The following is a 24,821-nucleotide window of genomic DNA, read 5'->3' on the forward strand; positions in this document are numbered from 1 at the left end:
GTAGTTTTACAGGCTGCTACACTGCATGTGAAATTACACCAGGCAGAGGAAGGGGGTAGTGTTGAGGGAGCAGGGGGAGGGGGAGACAGTGTAACAGCCTGTGAAGCTACAGCATGGATGGCCCTGAAACTCCCTTTCATTAGCAGAATTTTAAAGTTTATTTTAGAAGGAAGGAAGCCATGTATAACACATATAAGAAGATTATCCGGGTCACGGTGCCTGCATCTATCATGATGCGTTTTACTTTAACTTTTCCATTGTGCAGCCCCCGTTTTAGTGACACTTGTCACTATTTGGGCTGTGCAGGTTCTAGACAGACCCAGTAGCAGCTTCTTAGCACAAGTGTTTTATCATGTGATCACTGGGGCCGATAGAGGCATTGGACCATTGATGGAGGGGACATTGGGAAGGCTGGAGCGGTGAGTGTCCCCTCTGTCTTCCCTCCAGGGTCCCCTGCAGCTGTTTACAGTAGTGGACCCAACATTCGGCTGCCCGATCCCTCACGCTGTAAATATATAGTGGATGTTCCGGAACCATCAACTCACCCGAGTGCAGGGACATTGAGCAGTGACATGTCCTGTGTCCTGTGAGGCCATGCGTCTCTCGTCGCGTTGTCACTAAGTGACTCCATGTCTCATTTTCCCTTCCATTGATAATTTGCAGATCTCCTGTTATGATAAATGCCCGGCGTCTCGTCATAAGTGTTTGATGTGCGCATTCATGAAAACACCTAACAAAAGATGGCACAGACGTGTGGCACAGCTAACACAACACGCTGAAAACACACTGGCGAGACACAGCTACATCGCCGGGCCACTTGGCAGAGGACTATGGGAATGTGAGCAGGACCCGAGACGTCCTGTACATAAACAGAGCTGCAGTCACACCATGTACCTCCCCCGTATCCAACTCCTCACATGTATCCAAATATCAGGAATACAGCACTTCAGCTCTTCAAAGTGAGGATTTGTCACATAAATTATGTGTATATCCTGATATATAAACCATCAACTGGGGCCTTGATCCATGGAGCCTTAAAGGGGTTGTCTTAAAATGACAATTTATGATGGCTGACAAGTGTTGGATCACTTAGGGTTGAGCTGCTCATGAGTACAAGGCCTTATACCCCTGGTCCCCCATGAACAGATTAAGGGCCCTGGGGTGCATGGCCATTATAGCCCCTACAAGTCTGGAATCACTTCCTACATATGGGACTAGAATCATCTTCTTTGCTCCAAGAAGCTCTGTCCCTTCTACTTGTTTCAATTTGCCATTTCAGGACCTTTGTAGGTCCTAAAATGGCACTTGTGTACATGTGTCCTGAGAGCAGGCAAAGATGTATGAGGATTTCATGGGTGAAAAATTTGGTGGGTGATCGTGGGCCCCCTAGAAGGTTTGGGCCCCGGGCTAACGCCCAAACACCTACGTTATAGTCCACTACTGAAAGTGCTAAGCTACCTTCATCAGTCTTGTTGACATTGAAGAGGGTAGCAGTGACTATTGTTCCATTCACTGGATTGGGATGGGGTCCATGATATAGAGTGGAGGGGTTGGACCAATCCCATTTAGTAACATATACTAGCCCTGAATTCTGGGCAATTCTCAAACATGTCTGTGTCCTGTCCGGTAGACCAGTAATAGGATGTAATCCGTGGATTTACCCCGTCTTGTCCTAGGAGAGATTTATGGATTAAAACCAAGTCCAAGTATACAAGTATACAGTGGGGGGTTGGGATCCGTTCTGCATGTTGATCCTCCATTAAACGTCTTTAGAGATGCCTAAGATAGACACGTTACCGGTGATAGGTTTGTATTATTGGAAAATCCCTTTAATGACGCCCTGGTAGAGAGATGTGCCAGTGACCTCCCAAAATTGCTGCAGATGCCTGTGAATATTCACCTCTGGTGCTTCAGGTGCAGGTCCACTACTGCCACCTGTAGGCCACATCTTGTATTACTAAGCACTGGCCCAATCTGAAATCCAGACTACTGAGTGGGTAAATAATGTATCCAATCGTTAACAATGTATCTCTTAAAAATGCCCCTACCCCCTGGAACTCCCACTGACTGTAGAATTGGAGACCCCATCCCCCCATGTAATCAGTAGGCTGTTTTTGGCAATGCATGTTTGACCCCTCCTCTCGGTCTTGGGGCGAGGGTCTCCCCTTCTGTCAATCAGACCATACCGATCCAGCATTATCACGTATCCCATGAAAATCATATCCTATACCAATGATACATTGTGACCATAATGTTCCAAATAACCAGTGGCAGATGCACCCAACCTGGGGGACATCACCTCATCCCTAAAAACCACAAAACTGACTTAAAATTTGACTCACTCCTCATCCATTGGTCATTTTAAGATCACTGCTAACTGCAAAGAACACGAGGGGAAGATCCAGACGCTTCTGGCACCGTCACCTTGCAAACAATAAATTGCATAATCTGACTATTACCCTTATTTGGAATTTCTGTAGTATTTGGAGAACAACGTAATTGCTTAAATGAGCTGTCAGGAACACACAGGAATAGCTTTACCCCTTATATACCGAGCCGCAGGCGGTACACAGCGAGACAGTATCAGAAACGCAATGCTATATTTTACTAGAATTAGATAGATGTATTGATATAAGATAGCTATGAGATAGAAAGACAACAGAGAGATTAGAGATATAGATAGATAGGAGATAGATAGATAGATAGATATGAGATAGATAGATATGAGATAGATAGATAGATAGATAGATAGATATGAGATAGATAGATAGATAGATAGATAGATAGATAGATAGATATGAGATAGATAGATAGATAGATAGATAGATATGAGATAGATAGATAGATAGATAGATAGATAGGAGATAGATAGATAGATAGATAGATAGATAGGAGATAGATAGATATGAGATAGATAGATATGAGATAGATAGATATGAGATAGATAGATAGATAGATAGATAGATAGATAGGAGATAGATAGATAGATAGATAGATAGATAGATAGATAGATAGATAGATAGATAGATAGATAGATATGAGATAGATAGATATGAGATAGATAGATAGATAGATAGATATGAGATAGATAGATAGATAGATAGATATGAGATAGATAGATAGATAGATAGATAGGAGATAGATAGATATGAGATAGATAGATAGATAGATTGATAGATATGAGATAGATAGATAGATAGATACGTGGTAGATAATAAGCAGCACTCCCAGACTTGTTGTACAAGGTGAAAAAAGGTGTTGGTCTTTATTCCATGTTTTTGAGGTACAAAAAATCGTACATAAGCAACGTTTCGGCTAATACTAGCCTTTGTCAAGCTAGTATTAGCCGAAACGTTGCTTATGTACGATTTTTTGTACCTCAAAAACATGGAATAAAGACCAACACCTTTTTTCACCTTGTACAACAAGTCTGGGAGTGCTGCTTATTATCTACCACGTATTTGGAGGATCTGAAGCCCGATCTCATTAAGCTTGCACCCGAATCATTCTCAATTGCCTCACAGGTGTGCTGTTTTGAACTTTCTTTCAGTAGATAGATAGATAGATATGAGATAGATAGATAGATAGATAGATAGATAGATAGATAGATAGATAGGAGATAGATAGATAGATAGATAATAGATAGATAGATAGATGATAGATAGATAGATAGATAGATAGATAGATAGATAGATAGATAGATAGATAATAGATAGATAGATAGATAGATATGAGATAGATAGATAGATTGATAGATATGAGATAGATAGATAGATATGAGATAGATAGATTGATAGATATGAGATAGATAGATAGATAGATATGAGATAGATAGATAGATAGATTGATAGATATGAGATAGATAGATAGATAGATAGATTGATAGATATGAGATAGATAGATAGATAGATAGATAGATAGATAGATAGATTGATAGATATGAGATAGATAGATAGATAGATATGAGATAGATAGATGATAGATAGATAGATATGAGATAGATATGAGATAGATAGATAGATAGATAGAAATAAATCGATGCCTAGATATTCTAAAAATGAGAAAAATCTAAGAAAGCATTAGACTATGGCATAATGGGCCACATTTATCACTTTTGTGCGCCTAAGTGTAGTAGTTGCGCCTAAATTCTGGCGCACTGTTTTGCCAGAATTATCACAAGCTACAACCATCTGTGATAAGTATATTTTCTGCCTCTCATTAATCACTTTACTTTAACATAGTTTAGGCGCAGTTTAGGCGCAATGTTAGATTCGGGCACTTACATGTGATCCTGCTACAAGCTCCTCTCTGCTTCTCCCACAGCCCAGAATGAAGATAACACTCACAGCAGCACCCAGGTGTGTGACACCCAGCACCCAGTGACCTCCTCAGCAGGGACTTCTCCTGGAGGGGATCCCCCAGTGCTGGTCTCCTGCTGCACCCCTGTAATTCTGCACAATATCCCCCTCAGACACTGTGCAGAATTACATGGGGGACACTTGTTTGTAGTATCTGCAAAATTCTGCAAGCTTCTGCAAACTTGTGCAAACTTCTCTTGCTCTTGCTGTGAGCTCAGCGTTTTGCAGAATGTTTTGTAAATAGAAGGTGATGAACTGTAAATAGAGTCTGCAGCTCCTGTCTGTAATGTATCTAATTGTATCTGTTATATGTTCCAGTGTCTGCAGTGTATCTAATTGTATCTGTTATATGTTCCAGTGTCTGGCTGAGCTCTGCTGCTAGAAATGAGCTCTTCTGCAAAGGGGCTCAGTGCTTTCTTCTCAGATAACGCCACCTTCGGGCTGGAGTGTTTTTGCGCCCGTTTTTGCGCCTAAATGCAAAAGTCGCACGTGATGAATATCATTAGGCGCAGCAAAACATCTGGAATTGAACGATAGATGAGGGAAAGGTGGTTATTTTTGCTGCGCGGCTAATTTGACGTTTAATCGCAAAAATGGCGCAAAAACGGTGCGCCTAAACGAAAAGGCGCAAAAACAACAGAAAAAACAAGTGATAAATGTGGCCCAATATGTATTAGAACTCAGGTGTAGCAGCGATGGGTTTTGTCAAATCCAGCATAAAAGATTATTATTTGGCACAACCAATCAGGATATCAGAATGTTTAGGTTTACATGAGGCTGCAGGTAAAATAATAATAATAATAATAATAATAATAATAATAATTAAATCCATATATTAAAAAAATGCAGTCCCCAAAGGGTTAAATGAAAAAATGTCAACAATACTACATCTATAAATGCCATGTATATTATGTAAAAGTTGTTCTGTATTTGTGTTTCTTGTGCTTTGCTTCATTTATTCTTAACTTTATTCATTTATTTATCTAAGTATTTTTATTAAAAATAAAAGTTAACAATTAACAAATCAATAAATGCTACAAACAAGTGTCCATATTACTGCGAGATAACAGAAGTTATTTGTAAATAGAAATGGACATTATACCTTTCTATTAAAAATTGCAAAAAATTCAGATTTTTTTTAAATAAAAATGTTTCATGTTTCTTAAAACAGAAAATTGATTGGAATGATTTTAGGATATGTGACTTACAGAAAGTGTCTTCCTTCCAGTGCTCGGTGACCTGCGGCCGGGGGGTGCAGCAGAGGAGCGTTCACTGCCAAGTTGGTCCTCAGAAATTGTCCCGGGCATCCGAGTGCAATCAGCCTGCGAGACCCGTGTCAGAGCAAATTTGCCAAAGAGAGGATTGTCCGGTTTACACTTGGAAAGCAGAAGAATGGCAAGACGTAAGTAGGAGATCCGGGGGGTGGGAAGCTCCTCGATATTCAGAGCGCACAAGATGCTGGTCCTGACGTGGGCCGGGATCACGTTACTCCTGTGAGGTGTAAGCTGCAGCTTGAGTGCGTTGGGAGATTTTTGTCAGATTGCCAGAGTTTACACTCGGCAGGGATTCCGTCTGCTCCTGATACAAATCACATGACTGATGGAGAATTTTTTTTTTTTTTTTTTAAGTCCAGTAAAGTTTCTGTCTGCCAAAAAAGGGCTTCGCAGGTCCCGAAGAGAAGCGTAACTGTGGATCCGATATTTCCACAATATACGACTTTTTTTTTAAACATTTGGTATTGATTGACAATACAAGTTGATTGATAAGTAAAGAGAAAAATACCAAAGATTTGACCTAAAGTTATTAAATCTGGCCTTGTTACCCATGAAGCCAATCAGAACCAGAACCATAGCACATTTAGGCACCACCTATTCTATACCATTCCATTACTATTCCATAGGCTTTCACATAAATTCCCATGTATTCAAGTTAGGCCCTAGCCACTCCATAGGGCCTAACTTGCAGATCACGAAAACGATGGGTCTGATGGGGTCTAAGGTACCTCAGTCGGACCCCTCGTCGCTTCAGGAGGTTAATGGAGCAGACGGCCATTCTGTTCCATACATCTCTACAGCTCAGCAATTTCCGTCGGTTCCATTGAGATGTATTTAGCAGAACGGTCATGCGCAGCCGTCTACTCCATTACCCTCATGGACCCATCGGACCCCTCGTTTTCGTGATCTGTGTGGGTCTCATCATGTGGATAGGGTATAAATTGAATTCATGGGAAAACCCCTTAAAGATAACCCTTAGTAAATGAGCCCCAAGATGGTGTCATGGATAGGGTCTAACTTGAATTCATGGGAAAACCCCTTTAAGACAACCCCAATAAATGAGTAAATGAGCCCCAATATGGTGTCATGGTTTATGTCCTGGCTGGAATCTGATAGGGACATGTACTGCTGGACTATTATGGCTTTAGTATGACTTAGAGGCCGTAAGGGATATGACTCTGTACTCATAGGAGATTGTTCATAGGATATTTTGGGTCTGTAATCTTGCACATTGTATATTACTTAGGAATTCTTAGAGACTCCCTGCCACAAGCAACCAATAGTATGGAAGTCAATGATAACAGCATAGCTTGTATAGTATATTCTTATATTATATTATAACTTATTATATTATACAATAATATTTTACATGACATAATATGACATATTACACTATATTACATTTATTTACATGCTATCACACTATACTACGTGAGCATGATGTATAATCATATCATAGTACATGACATTATTTTATGTATTCTACTACACCATATAATATATTGCGTTATACATTCACCTGATTAATACACACAAATAGTCGGCTGAACTCCCCTGTAGCCCAATAGGCTGTCATTGAAGGGGTTAACGCGTTTCGGTGACCTCCCCTGTACGGTGACTTGTTGGCAGCGGATAATTAATCCCGCCTCGGAAGCTGTTTTCCTCCTGGAGAAGCAGGTTATAAATCTGGCTTCTTGTGGGGTTTTTTTTTTTGTTTCATATAAAAACACATAAAAAGTGACAACTTAATTCTGAGAAGGAAGAAGAGGGAAGTATCTGGGCGCGTTCCAGGAAGTGAGCGCAACACTAGTACGGGGTTAATTACTTCTTCTATTGCCTGACTCCTCGCAGGTGTTTTCTCACGCTCCACTTGCTGCATTTTCATGATTTAAACTCCAGGAATATTGAGAGGTAGGACGCACCCCAGAGAGGAAACCTACAGAGAGGGGGGGGGGGGGTTACGTTTTATACCAAGGTCTTAAACTGGGATTCCTCGGGCTTCAGATAAAATAATTCTGACAGTTCATCCTTTATCATCCCCAAAATGTAAATTTGAATCGCCTCCACATTGGGTTGTCTTCTGCTGTATATATGAGGAACAGTATTAAGTTACAGCCAGGGCCCACCATGATCCTCTGCTCCTCTGGTGGGACAGTCCGACGCTGAGCATTACCATGGAGCCACAATAGGCTGATGTGCCTAATCTTGTCTTAGATCTCCAGATCTACCGCAGATCACAACGGGAAACACTTCTGTACCATCGCACTCTATGATGTCTACCCATTCTAATGACAAACCCTCTGTGCCATGTCCACATCCTCCAACTGTACAAATAGGTATCTAGAATTACTGAGATGGTGCATCATACTGATGTTGGACTACAACCTCAAGGATGCTTAGGCATCAGGGCCTACTAGTGGTTGTAGCATAGACATAAATTAAGGCAACTTAATGGGTATAATGGGTCTAAGCTCCAGATGCAAAAACCATAAAAAACAGTTGTGCCCCCAATAGGAGTGATGATTATTACACCCCACACAACACATGGTGCACAGCCTTAAGACAAGTGTAGGCTGTGGTTATGGGACCACTGTACAATAGCCAAAAATTTTAGGAAAATCGGAAGAAGAATTTGGATCATATGTATTGGGGTGTCTTCTCACACATTGACTTCAGTCATACAATGAGGCTTCTAGCACCTACAAATGGATGTGAGTGTTTGGGGAAGTTAGTACCAGGGCGCCCCTGTGATCGGGGTCCTGCTCTGTACTGATAAAGGAATACAAGCATTGTCCGACAGGGGTTCTTTGGAGCCATCAGATAAAATTTTAGGGGCCCATCATCTGCTAGGTCCAGAATTGGTTTTATTGCTGGGGCCCAGCGGAGGATCCTCTGATGCTATGGTGGGCCAGTCTGACCCTGAATACATTGACTATGGTAGGAGGTAGACCATGCACTCAGCCAGCGAAGACTCCAGCCTCCCATCAGGTTAACTAAGCCGTTGTTATGTCGGGTCATTTTCTGACAGCAGGGGGGTAACCTGGATAACACAAGCTTTCCGGGACCCCTTGCTAACACATTTCTGGTTCACAGAAATCCTTACGAGTAGAATGGCCCAAGTCATAACATCCTGTTAGCTAGTCATAAATCAGGATTATGGGAAGAGCAATTATTTCGGCCACCTTCCTGGATGAAGATATCGCTCCGGTAGGCCATGTTTTTGCTTTCTTGTGGTGCAGATGTACAGGCAGGTGCAATGGCTGATCCTGGTCGTGTAACATTAAAGGGCTGCACAAATTTGGCAAAATATTTAATACATTTAAGGGAAAAAAAAAGTTTTGTAATAGAACTTACTTGATGGGTATTTTATTTGTTCCTCATCCTTTGCCTTCCCCCTGGAGAGTAATGATTTTTATGCTATAACTTTTTCATCCTGCATTACCACTTGTCACCATTGGTGGTGACAAAACGCCATTCATTTTCATATATGAAATAGCGCCCCCTGCTCTAATATATTCAACATTCTACTGAATCACCAGGTTTGTAATTAAACTTCTAAGATTTTTTTAAAAATAAAAGTTGTATAAATGTCATATTTTCAGTACGATGGAGAAAGCCCTTCACAATGACCCAAGTAACCAGTGCCAATATTTTTGTCTTTATATTGCTAGATGGGCTCAGTCAGGCCGTCTACTCCCCCCCTCTGACCCTGGAGAGCATGGCGTTAGTACCCAATCTGCTACTGTCAGATGGGTTGCCATTGGCAGGGGGTAGACAGCCTGGCTCCGCCCATCTGACAGTAGAGAGCTACCAATAAAGAGAAAATTCAAGTCAGCGGAGTAGAACCTATGAGAGGATGTCGTGTTGGAGTTGATGGAGTTGATGAAAGATTCGCTTTAAAGGGGTTTTCCAGGAATAGTAACAATTAGAAATGTGCGGGCGAAAAGTGTAGGTTCGGCATTTGTTCGCTTTCCCCCCCCCCCGACGTGGACATGTTGCAGGATTTGCCGAACGGCCAACGGCCAACAAATAGCCAGGGCAACAATTTGAAAGACTTTCCCATGAGCCAATCACAGTTATGGCTAGTTGTTAGGGGCGTTAATTTAATTAACTCAGCAGCCAATCAGCAATATTTCCGGGTCGGGAAGAATGTTAGCGATGCTGAGCCCAAACCTACACTTTGGGTCCGCTTATCCCTTGTGACGACTTCCAGGTGGCCAGTGTCAAAATAAAAAAACTTCTCCGCCTCCTGGTTAATAATAATAATTCCTTTATTTATACAGCGTAAACAGATTATACAGAGCTTGTCACATCAGTCACTGTCCCCAAATAGGGCACAGAATCTAATAACCCTACCAGTATGCTTTGGAGTGTGGGAGGAAACCGGAGGACCCAGAGGAAACCCACACAAACACGGAGAGAACATACAAACTCTTTGCAGATATTGACCTGGATGGGACTTAAACCCAGGACCCCAGCGCTGCAAGGCTGTAGTGATAACCACTGAGCCTGGAACCAACTGGTTCCTATGTTGCTCCAGAACTTCTTCTGTTCTGAATCTGGTTGGAAGATCTCATGCTTCACCCAAATGAGTGGCCTTGGGACATCACTTCCTGTGTTGTTTCCTGGATTGTGGAGGTCGCTCTTTGCCCAAAGTGGGAGCAGTGACCCCTTCCTTCCAGCCGCACTGTAGTGATGTGGGAGGCAGGTCTTATTTTATTTACCACCCCAGCCCATCAGGGGGTTCACCATATTCCAGAAATAACCACATTAAGTGGAACACAAATAAGTCCCAAGTCCCCCCCCCCCCCTCTAAGTTCCATAAATAGTTAAATAAGAGATGACTAAAAAGACTTAAAATGGTAAAAACCTTCCTGTGTCCTATATATAAGCTAACACCATTGTAGGATGACATGAGCTGTGCCTTCCAGCGGTTCTGCCGTGGAGTCCAGTTAGATCTTGGATGTACAGCCTGTTCTCACCTCTCCCCGTGCTGGACACCATGTGCGTTTCCTCTCACATATCCCATAGTAAATCAAAGGCTTTGTGCTGTTTATACTGCAGTTTTATGCTCAGTCCAAAACGCTCTCTCCGAGACACCGGGCCGACAGCCTAAAACACACAAACCATCGAATGGTTTAGAGAAACCTGGCCCCAAACTGCTGCAGCACAAAGTCACATAGTCTATGGGGGTCATTTACTAAGGGCCCGATTCGCGTTTTCCCAACGTGTTACTCGAATATTTCCGATTTGCGCCGGTTTTTCCCTGAATTGCCCCGGGATTTTGTCGCACGCGATCGGAGTGTGGCGCATCGGCGCTGGCATGCACGCAACGGAAATCGGGGGGCGTGGCCGAACGAAAACCCGACGGATTCGGAAAAACCGCCGCAAAACAAAAATTGCCAAACAAAAACTGTTGCGGAGCTTGCACTTACCTTCACCAGGAATAGGAAGGAATGAGTGCATTCCGATGCTCTTCAGCGCAGCAGCGCCACCTGGTGGACGTCGGAGGAACTGCCTTAATGAATCCCGGCCGGACCTGAATCCACCGCAGAGAACGCGCCGCTGGATCGCGAAAGGACCGGGTAAGTAAATCTGCCCCATTGTATCTTTCTAAGGGTTTGAGCCTTACACGTGTTAATTCTTCTTATTAAAGTTAAAGGGGTGTTCTGATAATCTGAATGAAGGCAGTAGCAGCAGGGCTATGAAAAAAAAAGATTTAAAAAGTTTACAATGTGGCATATCCTGACACTGCTGTGCTCTTAGGTCTCTGCAGCCAGTATTAGGTACTAGCTTTGGAGAGATGCACAATCATACCTTTATGTGTGTGGTGAGTAGCTGCAGGACTGTGAAAAAAGGATTTTATATTCCAGTATTTTAGGTTCTACAAATGCAGAAGGGGGCATATCCTCACACTGCTTTGCTCTTATCTCTCTGCAGCCAGTGTTAGGTACTGGCTCTGGAGAGATATGCAATCATACCTTTTTGTGTGTTGGAAGTAGCAGGAGGACTCAGAAAAAAAGGGGTTAATAATCTAGTATTGTAGCTTTTCTAAGTGTATTTGGGGCACATCCTCACACTGCTGTGCTTTTATCTCCGAGCAGCCAAGTATTGGCTGTGGAGATCTGTGTAATCATACCTTTGTGTACATTGTAAGTAGCAGCAGGACTGTGGGTAAAATATTTGTATTCCAAGATTGTAGATTCTACAAGTCCACCGGGTTGTGTCCTCACACTGCTGTGCTCTCTTCTTTGAACCACTCAACAGTCCGTACCCCTTCCTATCCAGACCACGGCCAATACCTAACCCTGTCTAATATTGTCTTTTGTATAATCAAACCTACTGACAGATTTCCTGTAAGATATGGCAGCCAGCAACAATGTAAAAGTAAACGCATCAGCTGTGACTGGAGTGTCCCTTTAAGATGCTATGGGTGTGGCCTCTTCTGCTGATGCACCTAATTTCTTCTTTCAACCTCTTCTGGTATAGGAGATATCAATCATTGTGTAAAGGTTTAGTGGTTAGCAATAGTGGACAAACTAGAGAGAAAAACATGTGTGCGTCAGTAGACACGGCCCCGCCCCTGGTGCACAGAGAGGCTCATTTGCATAAGGATGAAAAAGGTTGGAAAACAGGCAGGATATGTCTGGAAAGCTTATAAAATGCTCTACACGATGCTGGCTTTACTTGTGGGGTGATTTGGGGGCTGGTTGACCCCCTTTAAGAAGTTTTAATGTAATTTTTTTTCATAAACTATATGGGAGTGGATTTAAAGACACATAAGGAGACAACTATATTGGTGGGGGCCCCGAATTTTTGGGAGGTATTCAGGTACTTTGACTGGGCTGTTACCAATGAATTATGTTACATATTTTGTATGGGGGTCCAGGAACCTAAAGGACTCCCCCCCCCCCCCCAACCATTCTATCTCCTCTAGGGCTACAGTTGGCCCTGTGAACTAGGGGTATGGGCGGCACGATGGCTTGGTGGTTAGCAATACAGCCTTCAAGCGCTGGGGTCCTGGGTTCAATTCCCACCCAGGTCAACATCTGCAAAGAGTTTCTATGTCCTCTCCATGTTTACGACGGTTTCCTCCGGTTTCCTCCCACACTCCACAGCATACTGGTAGGGTGATTAGATTGTGAGCCCCATAGGGGACAGGGACCGATTGTGCAGCGCTGCGTAATCTGTGTGCGCTAAATAAATAAAGGAATTATTATTCGGTGTTCTCCTGGCATCGGCCGGGTCCAGATTTATCCACCAGGCTGCGGGGGGGCTAACACTTGGCATTGCACATGGTGATCTCTGTGCAGCTGCTCAGTGACTGGCATCCCCCACCAGCGCTGCCCTGACGTCAGCCCATGTCCCTCTCTGTGCACATTACACATAGCTGATATATGAAGTGTATTATATGTAAAGGTCTCACAGACGCAGAGATCAGGGGGTGCGCTGAATATTAATTCTCACCGTAGCCATCGATGACGTGAGCGGTGGCTCAGATTTATTAGTACACAGTCTCTCCTCTATACTTATCGGCTTACGGGAGATCTGCTTTATTTCTGGAGAGGCTGAATTTGATGTCATTGGTTCTTTTTAACATCTTGTCATTACTGTGTCTTGTATGTGTAATCTATAGACTTCTAACAATTCCCAGCAGCTACAAGGACCCCAATGTTCTGCCTTCTCGTAATTGGAAAGTAGAGTTTGCCATCTAGTGGGCATATTGATGAATTGCAGAACTGGATACATGAAGCTGCTACAGATGGAACCATTTCCGCTTGTAGGAAACAATTGTGTATTAAGGGACTAGTTCATTGTTTCTATTACTAGTTCCCGAAATAATAGTATGATGAACCACCGAGGACTTGTAAGAAACTGTTTGAAGCTTGGATGATTTGTATCAGATTTCTATTGTTCTCAGTACAATACAGAACTGGGGTTTCCTTGAGCCCACTAGATAAAAATGATCACCAAATAAGAAAAATGATGCACTCTATCAAACCTAAAGACCCTAGTAGCATTTCTTCTGCTGTACCTATAAGATCCAGTATTGGGTTAGAGCCTTAGCACAAAGGAGGATCCTCCGATACTCTGGTGTCCGACACTGCAAGGATGGTTGACAATTGCTAAGTTATGTAACCATGCAGTGTCCATTGGTCACCTGTTATATAACTCCGCACCTCTGATCGGTGGAAATGTATCTTCTCTCCAGACTTGTTTGTTTTAGTAAATATTTGGATTCCCAAAGAAAAATATGATATATATTTTGTATGATTATAGTTCTTTTCTGCTGTTTTGCTAAGTAGAAAGGACTAATTTCATCATATGTCACTTTGATGCTGGGAGTCCAGTCCTTGGTCCCTGAAATCCAGCCATCACATGATCCAATCAGATTATCCCATGTCTATATACCTATTCTGATCACTAGTCATGTGCCCCCCCATCCCTCTTGTCTATGATGTTCCTCCATTATACCGATGTAACTTCTATAGCTCTAGTAGTAAGCGGCAACATTGTATTCTACCAAAATTCTATCCAGAACTACTGACCACCAAGGTCACCTGTTATCACTATGAATGTGGCATGAGTACAGATAATGGGGATGACAAGGATTCTGGGAAATCTACAAGACTAGTAATGGTCCAGGGAAGAATTAGGAAGGAATTTATGGGATCAGTTTATAATCTAATTTTACTGAAACTGTAAGAATGTGACAAACATCTAATGTCTGTGCACAGCTCTAGGTGGGGGTCAATGTTGTAGTCAAATCTGGACTGGGAGATCAACCAAAATCCCTTCTGCTACGACCAGAGGCGTAAATTGAAGCTGTCGGACCCCATTGCGAAATCCGCACCAGGCTACCAACTTATAAAGGGAAAAGGTACCTATATGGGCCCCATAAAGCTGCAAACCCTGCTATGCCCGATCCAAAGCCAGCAACACAAGCCCTGGAGTATCACTATGATCCGATCATGTACTGACCCGCACAGGACGCCCCCAGATACGGGGGAGAGATCAATGATTTATGATTGTAAACGTGGCACTTGCAGTATAAGAGAGCGGCGGACATGTTCCGGATTATCATACTTGTGCTGTATGTTTTGGGAATGATGTGTCCTTAGTACTTTTTTTTTTCGTGAAACCAGATGACATAATCGTATGATTTACAATGTGGAGATAGCCGCATCAGAATACAGTGTTCTGCTTCTAATTGACGGCGAGTTAAGGGGGAAGTAGTTCAGCCTGTCAATGAAATTTTGGACGGTAAGAAATTTCCGCCGTATAATAAGGCGCAAGCGTCGATAATGGGTCTGTAAAGCAGTTATACGCATTTTACTGCCGCACATATGTAATTCATTGCTGGGATATGGTTATAGGAAGACGGGGTCAGGCTGGTGCGACAGCGACACACAGTGGACAGTGGTGGAGCTGCACCTGGATAACTTATACTAGGAATAATATGGGGTCTGCTACTAGTGCCACCCATAGCAATCCAGTACATATGACCCCCTTTTCGGCATCCCATAATAAACCCCTAAATATATAGACACAAGTCGGTTTATGAATATTGTGTGTGTCTGCTGTTTTGCGAAGTAGAAATACCAGATATGAGACAATAATTTTACAAACTTAAAGGAGTTGGTCCTTGTATGATGGTTTTTCCTTATCCAGCAAATGGGACCCCGGTTATTGATAATGGGGGGTCCCACTCCTCTTTATTTCTGGAGCAAAAGTGCCAGTATGTGCCAATAAATCAAGAGTAATGGGACCCCGTTCTCATAATCGTGGGGTACCTGCTGCTCCACCAGCTAAGAGGTACAGGACCCTGACCCCATATCCCTGTACTTCTGCCTCCACTGATCAGATCTTTATCCTCTATCATGTGGATTAACCCCTTTAAGAGCTGACTTTCAGATACTCAGCTCTGTGGTTTGGGGGGGTCTCACGGGTGGCAGCCTTGGTTACTGAGGATGGTCCTAGGGGAAGGACTTCCGCTATTCTGTGTTGATTTGTATGATCATTAGAATTATATCACTTTTATTTTTCAGAACACAAAGAAATGTATGACCCCAAATACTAAGTAGCCATTTTGAAATTTTAATTTGTTTTTTAATTTTGGATTTTGCAGTGCAGCAAGACGTGCGATGAAGGATTCCGCTACCGCAAAGTGTTCTGCGCCGACCAAGAGAACAAGGAAGTCCCGGCCGCCCAATGCGACGATAAGAACAGGCCGTCTGATGTGGATAACTGCAACCTGCAGTCCTGTGAATACATATGGATAACCGGGGAGTGGTCCGAGGTAACGGCCTGATAAATTAGGAATATTTATATTCCTGCCTGCTCTCCTGACATGTCCATTTCATTAATCCGTTTCCCTGAACTTTACATTGTACTTTCCCTCTGTTATTCTTCCTGGAATCCTGGTGTCACCATCCGCTTCTGCTTTGTCCCTGATACTATCGGCACTGAGTGGGCACATTCAGACAATGTAGGGAACGGGAATAGCGGAACCCAGTTTTTTATCTACTCACACATTTCCCGGGGGAATAACTGAGGAAAGCGCAGAAAAATCCTTTGAGCTAATTATTTACTAATACAATCTTACATATCGGGCTTATAATAACTATGCCCCCCCCTGTACCGCTCTGGTTGATATAAAGGCTCTTCTTCCCCAGTGCTCGGTGACGTGCGGCATGGGCTATCGGCAGAGACTTGTGTCGTGCAGCGAAGTGTATTCGGCAAAAGATCATTACGAGTACGGCTACCAGAGCTCCGCAAACTGCCCAGGAACCCAACCCAGTAACATGCAGAGCTGCTTCCTACGGGAATGTCCTGTTATGGCCTCATGGAGGGTCGGCAACTGGGGGAAGGTGAGTATACTGGTTTATACTGGAGAAGGCTCTTCATACTATGATATTGTTGTGGGGTGCTCGAAGAGAAAGAATCCAGAAGTTTCTGTTTATTTTACGTTACTATGTGCAGAACTCTTTCTAGATTGGAAACTCCTAACCCTTCTGTGCTCTGCGCCACAACTTGGCACAATGATGAGGGCCGGCGCGAGCAATGAGCATACCCGGGAAAGTGCCGGAGCCCAGGACTGTTGGGGGGGGGGCACATAAGGCTGTACATAAGGAATCCATGGGTTAGAGGGGTCTGTATCTAATGAATCTATAGGGGATAAGGGGGGCTTTTTTATAAAATGACCATGAGGGGGCTGTATATAAAATGATCATGAGGGGGCTGTATATAAAATGATCATGAGGGGGCTGTATATAAAATGATCATGAGGGGGCTGTATGTAAAATGACCATGAGGGGCTGTATATAAAATGACCATGAGGGGGCTGTATATAAAATAACCATGAGGGGGCTGTATATAAAATAACCATGAGGGGGCTGTATATAAAACGACCATGAGGGGGCTGTATATAAAATGACCATGAGGGGGCTGTATATAAAATAACCATGAGGGGGCTGTATATAATATAACCATGAGGGGGCTGTATATAAAATAACCATGAGGGGGCTGTATATAAAATAACCATGAGGGGCCTGTATATAAAACGACCATGAGGGGGCTGTATATAAAACGACCATGAGGGGGCTGTATATAAAACGACCAAGAGGGGGCTGTATATAAAACGACCATGAGGGGGCTGTATATAAAACGACCATGAGGGGCCTGTATATAAAACGACCATGAGGGGGCTGTATATAAAACGACCATGAGGGGGCTGTATATAAAACGACCATGAGGGGCCTGTATATAAAACGACCATGAGGGGGCTGTATATAAAACGACCATGAGGGGGCTGTATATAAAATGACCATGAGGGGGCTGTATATAAAATAACCATGAGGGGCTGTATATAAAATAACCATGAAGGGCCTGTATATAAAACGACCATGAGGGGGCTGTATATAAAACGACCATGAGGGGGCTGTATATAAAACGACCATGAGGGGGCTGTATATAAAACGACCATGAGGGGCCTGTATATAAAACGACCATGAGGGGGCTGTATATAAAATGACCATGAGGGGGCTGTATATAAAACGACCATGAGGGGCCTGTATATAAAACGACCATGAGGGGGCTGTATATAAAACGACCATGAGGGGGCTGTATATAAAATGACCATGAGGGGCTGTATATAAAACGACCATGAGGGGGCTGTATATAAAATGACCATGAGGGGGCTGTATATAAAATGACCATGAGGGGCTGTATATAAAACGACCATGAGGGGGCTGTATATAAAACGACCATGAGGGGCCTGTATATAAAATGACCATGAGGGGGCTGTATAGGATGATAAACTAGGGAATATTTTTGGGAACAGGAGTTTTAGTTTCTGAATTTTTTATGCCCCCACGTGAGTTCACTGAAAAGTGGCCCACCGAGGCACTGTCGCCCAGGGGCCTACTGAAACCTGGAACCGACTCTGACCATAATGACAGCCCATATTACATTTCTTACTTTTAGCTATGGGGATATGAATCTATTGCATGGTGATTCCTCCGTCTATATCCGCAGTGCTCTGTTACCTGTGGAGCGGGTTTTATGCAGCGCTCTGTGCAGTGCCTGACCAACGATGACCTGCCCAGCAACATGTGTCCTATGGATATGAGACCAGAGGAGAAGAGGCCGTGCTACAATCCTCACGACTGTGAGTAGATGTCATACATTGGGTGGTCGGTGCTCTGTTCTGTCTGCGGAAGGACAATGGGGGTCATTTACTAAGGGCCCGAATCGTTTTTTTTGGTCGGGTTTCCTGAAAATTACCGATTTGCGCCGAATTGCAGCCGGCATGCACGCGACGGAAATCGGGGGGCGTGGCCGTCGGATTCGGAAAACCTGCAGTATTTAAAATTAAAAATGTGTCCGCACTTACCTGCACCCAGGATAGCTTGGTGAACTCCAGTAAACTCCGATGGACTTCAGCGCAGCAGCGACACCTGGTGGACATCGGGCGCGCTACCTTAGTGAATCACCGGAAGACCAGAATCAACGTCGGAGAACTTGCCGCTGGATCACGAATGGACCGGGTAAGTAAATCTGCGATTCGGGCCCTTAGTAAATGACCCCCAATGAGATTGTCTTATACATGTAGTAAATGCATCTCCATATTGGGGGTCTAAGCTGCAATACCAGTCTCAGCCTATAGACAAGGGTGGCGCTGTTTATACCAGAAAACAGCCACGTTCTTTTGCTCCCATACATCATGTTTGTATCTGCGGAATAAAAACGTTCATCTATTTTTCAGGCGATTTGCCGCACAGTTGTCAAGACGTGAAGAGACTGCGCAGGGTTAGCGAAGACGGGGAACACTATATAACGGTGCAGGAGAAAATCATAAAGGTGACTCCGTCTTGTGCATGTGCTGTATGTTCTCTATTATTTATGGGTGGCTGCGGGCGCTCTCACACCAATAACAATTGCTTTTCTTTCAGGTTTATTGTTCGGGGATGCAGTCAGACAGCCCTAAGGAGTATGTGACGCTCATAAGTGATGAGGCAGAAAATTACTCCGAGGTGTTCGGCTACAGGTGGGACTGAAGCGCTGGATGACATACGAGGGGATGTGGGGGGGGAGGGTCATATTCCACTGTTTGCAGCGGTGAATTACATAGCATATAGCATCTCCTCCGTGATTCACAGATACCCATATTGCCCACATCGGTCCCTGGGCCAATTTTTTGATACCAATGACCCGTCCCCAGTAAAGGTCATCAATAGAGATAAGCCAATCTATTAATTGGTTGGTAGATTCGTTAAAAATCTGATTTGTTGCGGACTAATCTGGCGACTGTTACTGCTGCAATTCATCGCATAGATTATGGAGGGACGAGGGAATAATTTTAAAATTATGAGATAAGTATTTTTCATTGGTTTTGCAACGTTGCCCCACCAGGGCCTGACTGTAGTGTGGGGCCAGCGGGATTCCCAGTGACTGGAGTGGCTGACTGTAGCCAGGATATGTCATGGCTTTGTCCAGGAGAAGTGGCCTCATCCACACCCATCAGGGCCAGAAGGAAGATGCAAGAATAGGCTATATAGAGAGGGGCACTCCTGAGTGTGTGGCAATAGATCCCTGGGCAGATGGTGAAGGGGAGGCCCATGATGTTAGCAGCCGGACAGGGATCACACTGGACATAATGGGAATCTTTGCAAATAAACTCACAGATTATTTATTGGCACACAGCCAGAAAATCAGCAGGAAACAGGCTGTAAACGAACCTTCCTGTAGGGACACACAAGGCAGGGGACTGGAACTGGATGTTTCTATTGTGGAGTAGGAATTTAGTAGTACCTAATCCTAAATCCATGTCCTGAAAGATAGAAATAGGAGCCAGGTTGGCTCTGCTGCTTGAGCAGCAAGCTGGATGCAGAGATGCCTAACAGAGGCCTAAAAAGGAGCCTGAATTTATGGACTTACTCTGTCTTCACAGTTTTGGAATATCCTGAGCCTTCCAACCAATCACAGCCTTGCCTACCGCAGAAAAGTTACATTAACGTCAAACATAACATAATTAGATAGCACTTTAACTCCTTAGTCGCAGGGATGATGTAATATAGATGTAAACACTACTTTTTATGCAGTAGATGGCAACAAAGCATCATTATTGGATAGCAAAAGTATGTTAGATTAATCCCAGGAAGAAAACACAGCCTCAACGGTGATGTACACTAAAAGGTGCTGAATTTAGTGATGACCCATCCAATGGGACATTACATTTGTATGCCAATTTCCAGGACAATTGGAGTAACTTTGGTTCAGAATGGGTTAAGCTTCGATAATCTCTAGTAATCAGTAGCTTAACATTATTGATTGCTAGAGGTTGACACATACGGGCCCCACACTGTCCTGCACTTCCAGACGGCCTCCGGGACTAGACTGTGAAAGGAGCCGGAAGAAGAAGGCCCCATCCAATGTATAGAGGCAATGTGGAGGAACTGCACCTCCCCAAAGCTGGAATAACTACTCTACATTGGAAGGAGCTTCTGCTTCCAACTCCGACCCAAAGTCCAAGTGTCACTAATCTGATGGTCTGCCTTGTGTGTAGTCCATGAGTGTATGAATTGGCCAAGGAATAAGAAATCCCCTGTATTGAATTTGGCAAGGCTCTCCAGGCCCTTTTACCTTTCTTATGGTACATTCAGAAGAACGTGAGCTAGTCTGGGCCGTAGCCCGGGGCGACCGTACACCTGCTTGCAGGAGAGAGGAGAAGTGAGCGCTGCTCACCCCTTCCCTCTCCATAGAGAAGTGAGTGGCCGGTGCCGTAACACTGCATAATACAGGTCATGTCCTATATTTCTCTATGCGCCATAGGTGTTAAAAGGGACCGGTATCCAGCCACGAATGCTGCGACTGAATATCGGTCCCCATTACGTTTGTCTGAATTAGCCCTAAAACGGTATCCTAGAAAACAGGTAATAAATTTGTGATCTCTGGAGGACCCCACCAAATCGCTAGAATCAGGGTCTCAAGTGGACAACCACAGTAAGCAGAACTTTGGATATAGTGATGTTCACACCTTCCCATGACTTCTCCATTCCCTGCCTATAGAGAGTGACCTTACTGACCCGCGTCAGCCCTATAGACACTGAATCGAGCAGCAGGGGTGAATACATGACCCCGGAGCTATTCAGGAGTAACTTTGCTATTGTATGTATCGTGTATGTGCCACTCATAATGAGTATTTTCTTATGATGCAGATTACAGAACCCTACAGAATGTCCCTATAACGGGAGCCGGAGGGAAGACTGTCCCTGCAGGAGAGACTACACCGCCGCCGGCTTCTCCACATTTAGTAAAGTGAGGCTGGATCTGACGACTCTACAGATTATAAGTGAGTGCATCATATGTGTCCCGTGAGCTCCTGCACCCTGGCAGGATTGTGCATGGTAGAGCTGCAGCACCCAATGGCACCTCGGTAGGAACGGCCATTTAGGATATTATCCCTTACACAGTGTGGCCCAATAGAAACTCCAGGGAAATGCCTGCACCCTGTGTATATGCAGCTAAACAGTCCTCTATGTCCACATAGCCTGAAGAATCCATATGGTTATTACACTTTTTGGAAGAAGACCAATAGTAGCCTCTCCCCCCGCACAGCGTGTGTGTGACCGATCACCCGGCGTGCCGCAGAATATCATTACGTCCTCGCTATCTAGTCATTCTCTCATCACTTCTCTCCAGCTACACATGTTGAATCGATTTGTGCTTCCTCTCTCGGCAGCCACAGATCTGCAGTTCGCACGTACTCTTGATGGACGACCTGTCCCATTTGCCACAGCTGGGGACTGTTACAGCGCAGCAAAGTGCCCTCAGGTGAGATACTGGCAGGACGTGCGTCCCTCTAATCAGACCGGAATCGCTTACAGGGAAGGAGACATGGAATAAAAACCGACTGACTCACATAAGGGCATAGATTTTCTCAAAATTTCTCCTTAAAGGGACCCGGTCACCAGATTATACCCCATTAAACTACTACCCTCTTGATTAGAAGACGAAATACCCCTTCTAGAATTCCCTCTTTTATGTGAAATTTCAGGCAATAAAAAAACTGCTCCAAAAGCATATGTAAATGAGCTGAGAAGAGTCATGTTTTTACTGGAATGAGTGACATTTAGAGGCTGCAGGGGGTGGGGGGGGTGTAATTTTCAGACGGTCCTATCTTCAGGGTGAGGTCACACACTAGCGCTGCGTATGGGGACAGGCCTCGGCCCAATCTCATATGCATTTCTTTTTCAGGCAAGACACTGGGTTCTGGTAACCAATAGAAAAACATAGGCGATCGGGCCAAAGCCTGTCCCCGTATCCTTGCGTTGCATTTATAAAAGCAGCCATAGTGGTACGTGTGACCGCACCCTCAGTTTTATGGTTTCAATTTGGTAATGTGAGCTGCAGATCAATATCCAGTTCAGTCCTATTTTTTGTAACTGTCTCTGGTGCTATAGCTCACAGAACCACAAGCCTGATATGATCTGAAAGCAAAAGCATTTAGGAACTATAGAACTGGGTGTCTGAAGTGACCCTCCCTCTCCAGCCTCTAAACTTGATTCAGGTAAAATATGACAACTTTGGAGAAGATTTTTTATAGGTAAAAAGGCCAAGATATAACATAAAGGAGAGAATTCTAGAAAGGACATTCCATACCCAACCGGAGGGGAATGGTAGTTTAATGGGGTAAAATCTGTTCCCTTAAGAGAGTCATATCTGCTGTGGGACACATCATTCAACCATTTTCACTAGAAGTTTGAGACAGGGTCGGCACCAGCACTGGGCATATCTGGGCAAGTGCCGGGGCCCAGAGCTGCTGGAGGGGCCCACATGAGACTTTACACAAGGAATACATGGGGGTGAGGGGGGCTGTATTTAATGAATCCATATGGTGTGAGGGGCTTTATATATAATAACCATGGGGAGGCCGTTTAGTATGAGAAACTAGAGAATATTTTAGGGAACAGGAGATTGTTTTAGTATCTGAATTTTTAATGCCGCCACGTGAGTTCATTGCAAAGGGGCCCACTAAGGCTCTGTCGCCCAGGGGCCTACTGAAACCTGGAGCCGGCCTGGTTTGGGCCATTTGCACCATGAATGTTGGAAAAGCCAATTCAGACTTGAGTTCCAGAGCTGAAACGAAGCTTGGGTAGAGTCAAAAATTTGGCCAAATTTTTATGCATTCTCGCTACAGTAAGCAGTTGGCATAAGGGTTTAGCAATCAGGATACCAGTCAGTAGTTTTGGGGCACCTAGAGCCTCAGTTTAGGGTCCCAAACCTGTTTGACTTACTATTACTGCTCGCCAGGAGTCAAGTCTGCTGTGGACCCTGGCGCATGCGCACTGCACGTAGTAACGCTGAGGTCAGCACACCTCCCACCACTGCGCATGTCATGGATAGTCACTACATGTACAGTCATGTGATGTGTCCTCACTTTGTATAAATCTAAATCTGGGGTCATGGCGACTACCATGGCAAGACCACCAGGTCGCCCACTAACGTAAGCTAATGGAGTCATATTGAAAGTCCAAAGAGGTCCAAAAAGATTTGTGCACTACTTTATATTTTTTATATATACACATGATATATTCATACACATTAGTGGAGCAGTCGCAGGATCTCACTGATGACATCTCATGCATCTTGTTACTTCTCCCTCAGGGTCGCTTTAGCATCAACCTTAAGGGAACCGGCCTTTCCGTATCAGAAACAACAAAATGGATGTCACAAGGAAACTATGCAGTCACCGAAATAGCCAAATCACCAGTAAGAGCTGGGGCATTACTAGATTTTATATGGGATTTAATCTGTTGTATGCAGGGGGAGAGATGATATTTCTAGTTATATCTGAGGGTCCCCAATGCATTAAGTCTTATGCTTCCTGCTCTGCCATAGTTTTAAACTGAGGACATCAGTTTGGGGCCCCCCAAACCTTGGGGGCCTTTAGCATTTACTTGGGTTGCATCATGGGTCAATCTGCCCCTAGTTGTTTGTGTGCACTATATCTGGAGCTGGGGAGGGTTATGTATTTAGCTGATGACTCTATGTGTAGACATCTCTAGGGATTGGGGTATAGAATTTGGATGTGGTTATAAAAAGCCCCCACAAGTAAAATTTTGTCCTTCATTTTCAGGATGGAACCAAAGTCACAGGAAAATGTGGTGGTTATTGTGGGAAATGTGTTCCGTCCTCTGCAACCGGCCTCCGAGTTAAGCTGTTATAGAAATGGTAAGGATGGATGGCGCACAATGGACACAGTGCAGGCCAACCCTCTCCATTTTGGTGCGAGGATTCCGGAATTTCTCAACAGTGGATATAATATTTTGTTCCTAGAACTTCTACGTTTGTTCCCCAAGTGGTCCAAACGCCCCTCTTCCCAAACCTTTAGCCACCCTTACAGAGACTTTCTTGAGGGGATGAGTTTTATCACTCAACTCTAAGGATGTCAAGGGTAAGGCATATTGGATAGCAACATGCCCAATCCTTCTCTTAGTCACCTAGAGATGGTTCTAGAAAGCCTCTAGATCAGTGTTGGACTGGGACATCTTTGGCCACCAGATGAAATAGACCCTACTAGCTTCCAAATTAGGTTGTCTTCTGCTGTATCTATGGAGTCCAGTATGACTCCCCCCCTCCCTGTATATATAACATCACACACAGGAGGAGGTCATGTACATCATGT

The 24,821-nt window shown here is 44.0% G+C and overlaps 2 protein-coding genes across 4 annotated transcripts in view; one reads left to right on the forward strand and one right to left on the reverse strand.

Moving 5' to 3' along the window:
• Positions 1–24,821, forward strand: part of ADAMTS9 (ADAM metallopeptidase with thrombospondin type 1 motif 9) — a 167,702-nt gene that overhangs the window by 137,932 nt on the left and 4,949 nt on the right. The window contains exons 30-39 of the mRNA XM_072128981.1: positions 5,587–5,760; positions 15,762–15,932; positions 16,309–16,503; positions 18,170–18,302; positions 18,900–18,994; positions 19,087–19,181; positions 21,352–21,485; positions 21,876–21,967; positions 23,801–23,905; positions 24,273–24,367. Coding sequence (XP_071985082.1) covers positions 5,587–5,760; positions 15,762–15,932; positions 16,309–16,503; positions 18,170–18,302; positions 18,900–18,994; positions 19,087–19,181; positions 21,352–21,485; positions 21,876–21,967; positions 23,801–23,905; positions 24,273–24,362 — 1,284 coding nt within the window. The 3' untranslated portion in view covers positions 24,363–24,367. The remainder of the gene's footprint in view (positions 1–5,586; positions 5,761–15,761; positions 15,933–16,308; positions 16,504–18,169; positions 18,303–18,899; positions 18,995–19,086; positions 19,182–21,351; positions 21,486–21,875; positions 21,968–23,800; positions 23,906–24,272; positions 24,368–24,821) is intronic.
• LOC140105080 (uncharacterized) overlaps positions 1–24,821 on the reverse strand; it is a 48,272-nt gene that overhangs the window by 13,470 nt on the left and 9,981 nt on the right. Inside the window, exon 1 of one of the 3 annotated variants that reach the window (XM_072128982.1) lies at positions 5,567–5,870. The exons of the other annotated variants lie outside the window; for them this stretch is intronic. The gene's annotated coding sequence lies outside the window, so the exon portion shown is untranslated. Of the gene's footprint in view, positions 1–5,566; positions 5,871–24,821 lie in introns of those variants that run through there. 3 annotated transcript variants of the gene reach the window in all.

The sequence above is a fragment of the Engystomops pustulosus genome, chromosome 10 (genome assembly GCF_040894005.1).
Source record: "Engystomops pustulosus chromosome 10, aEngPut4.maternal, whole genome shotgun sequence".
Classification (NCBI taxonomy): Eukaryota; Metazoa; Chordata; class Amphibia; order Anura; family Leptodactylidae; genus Engystomops; species Engystomops pustulosus.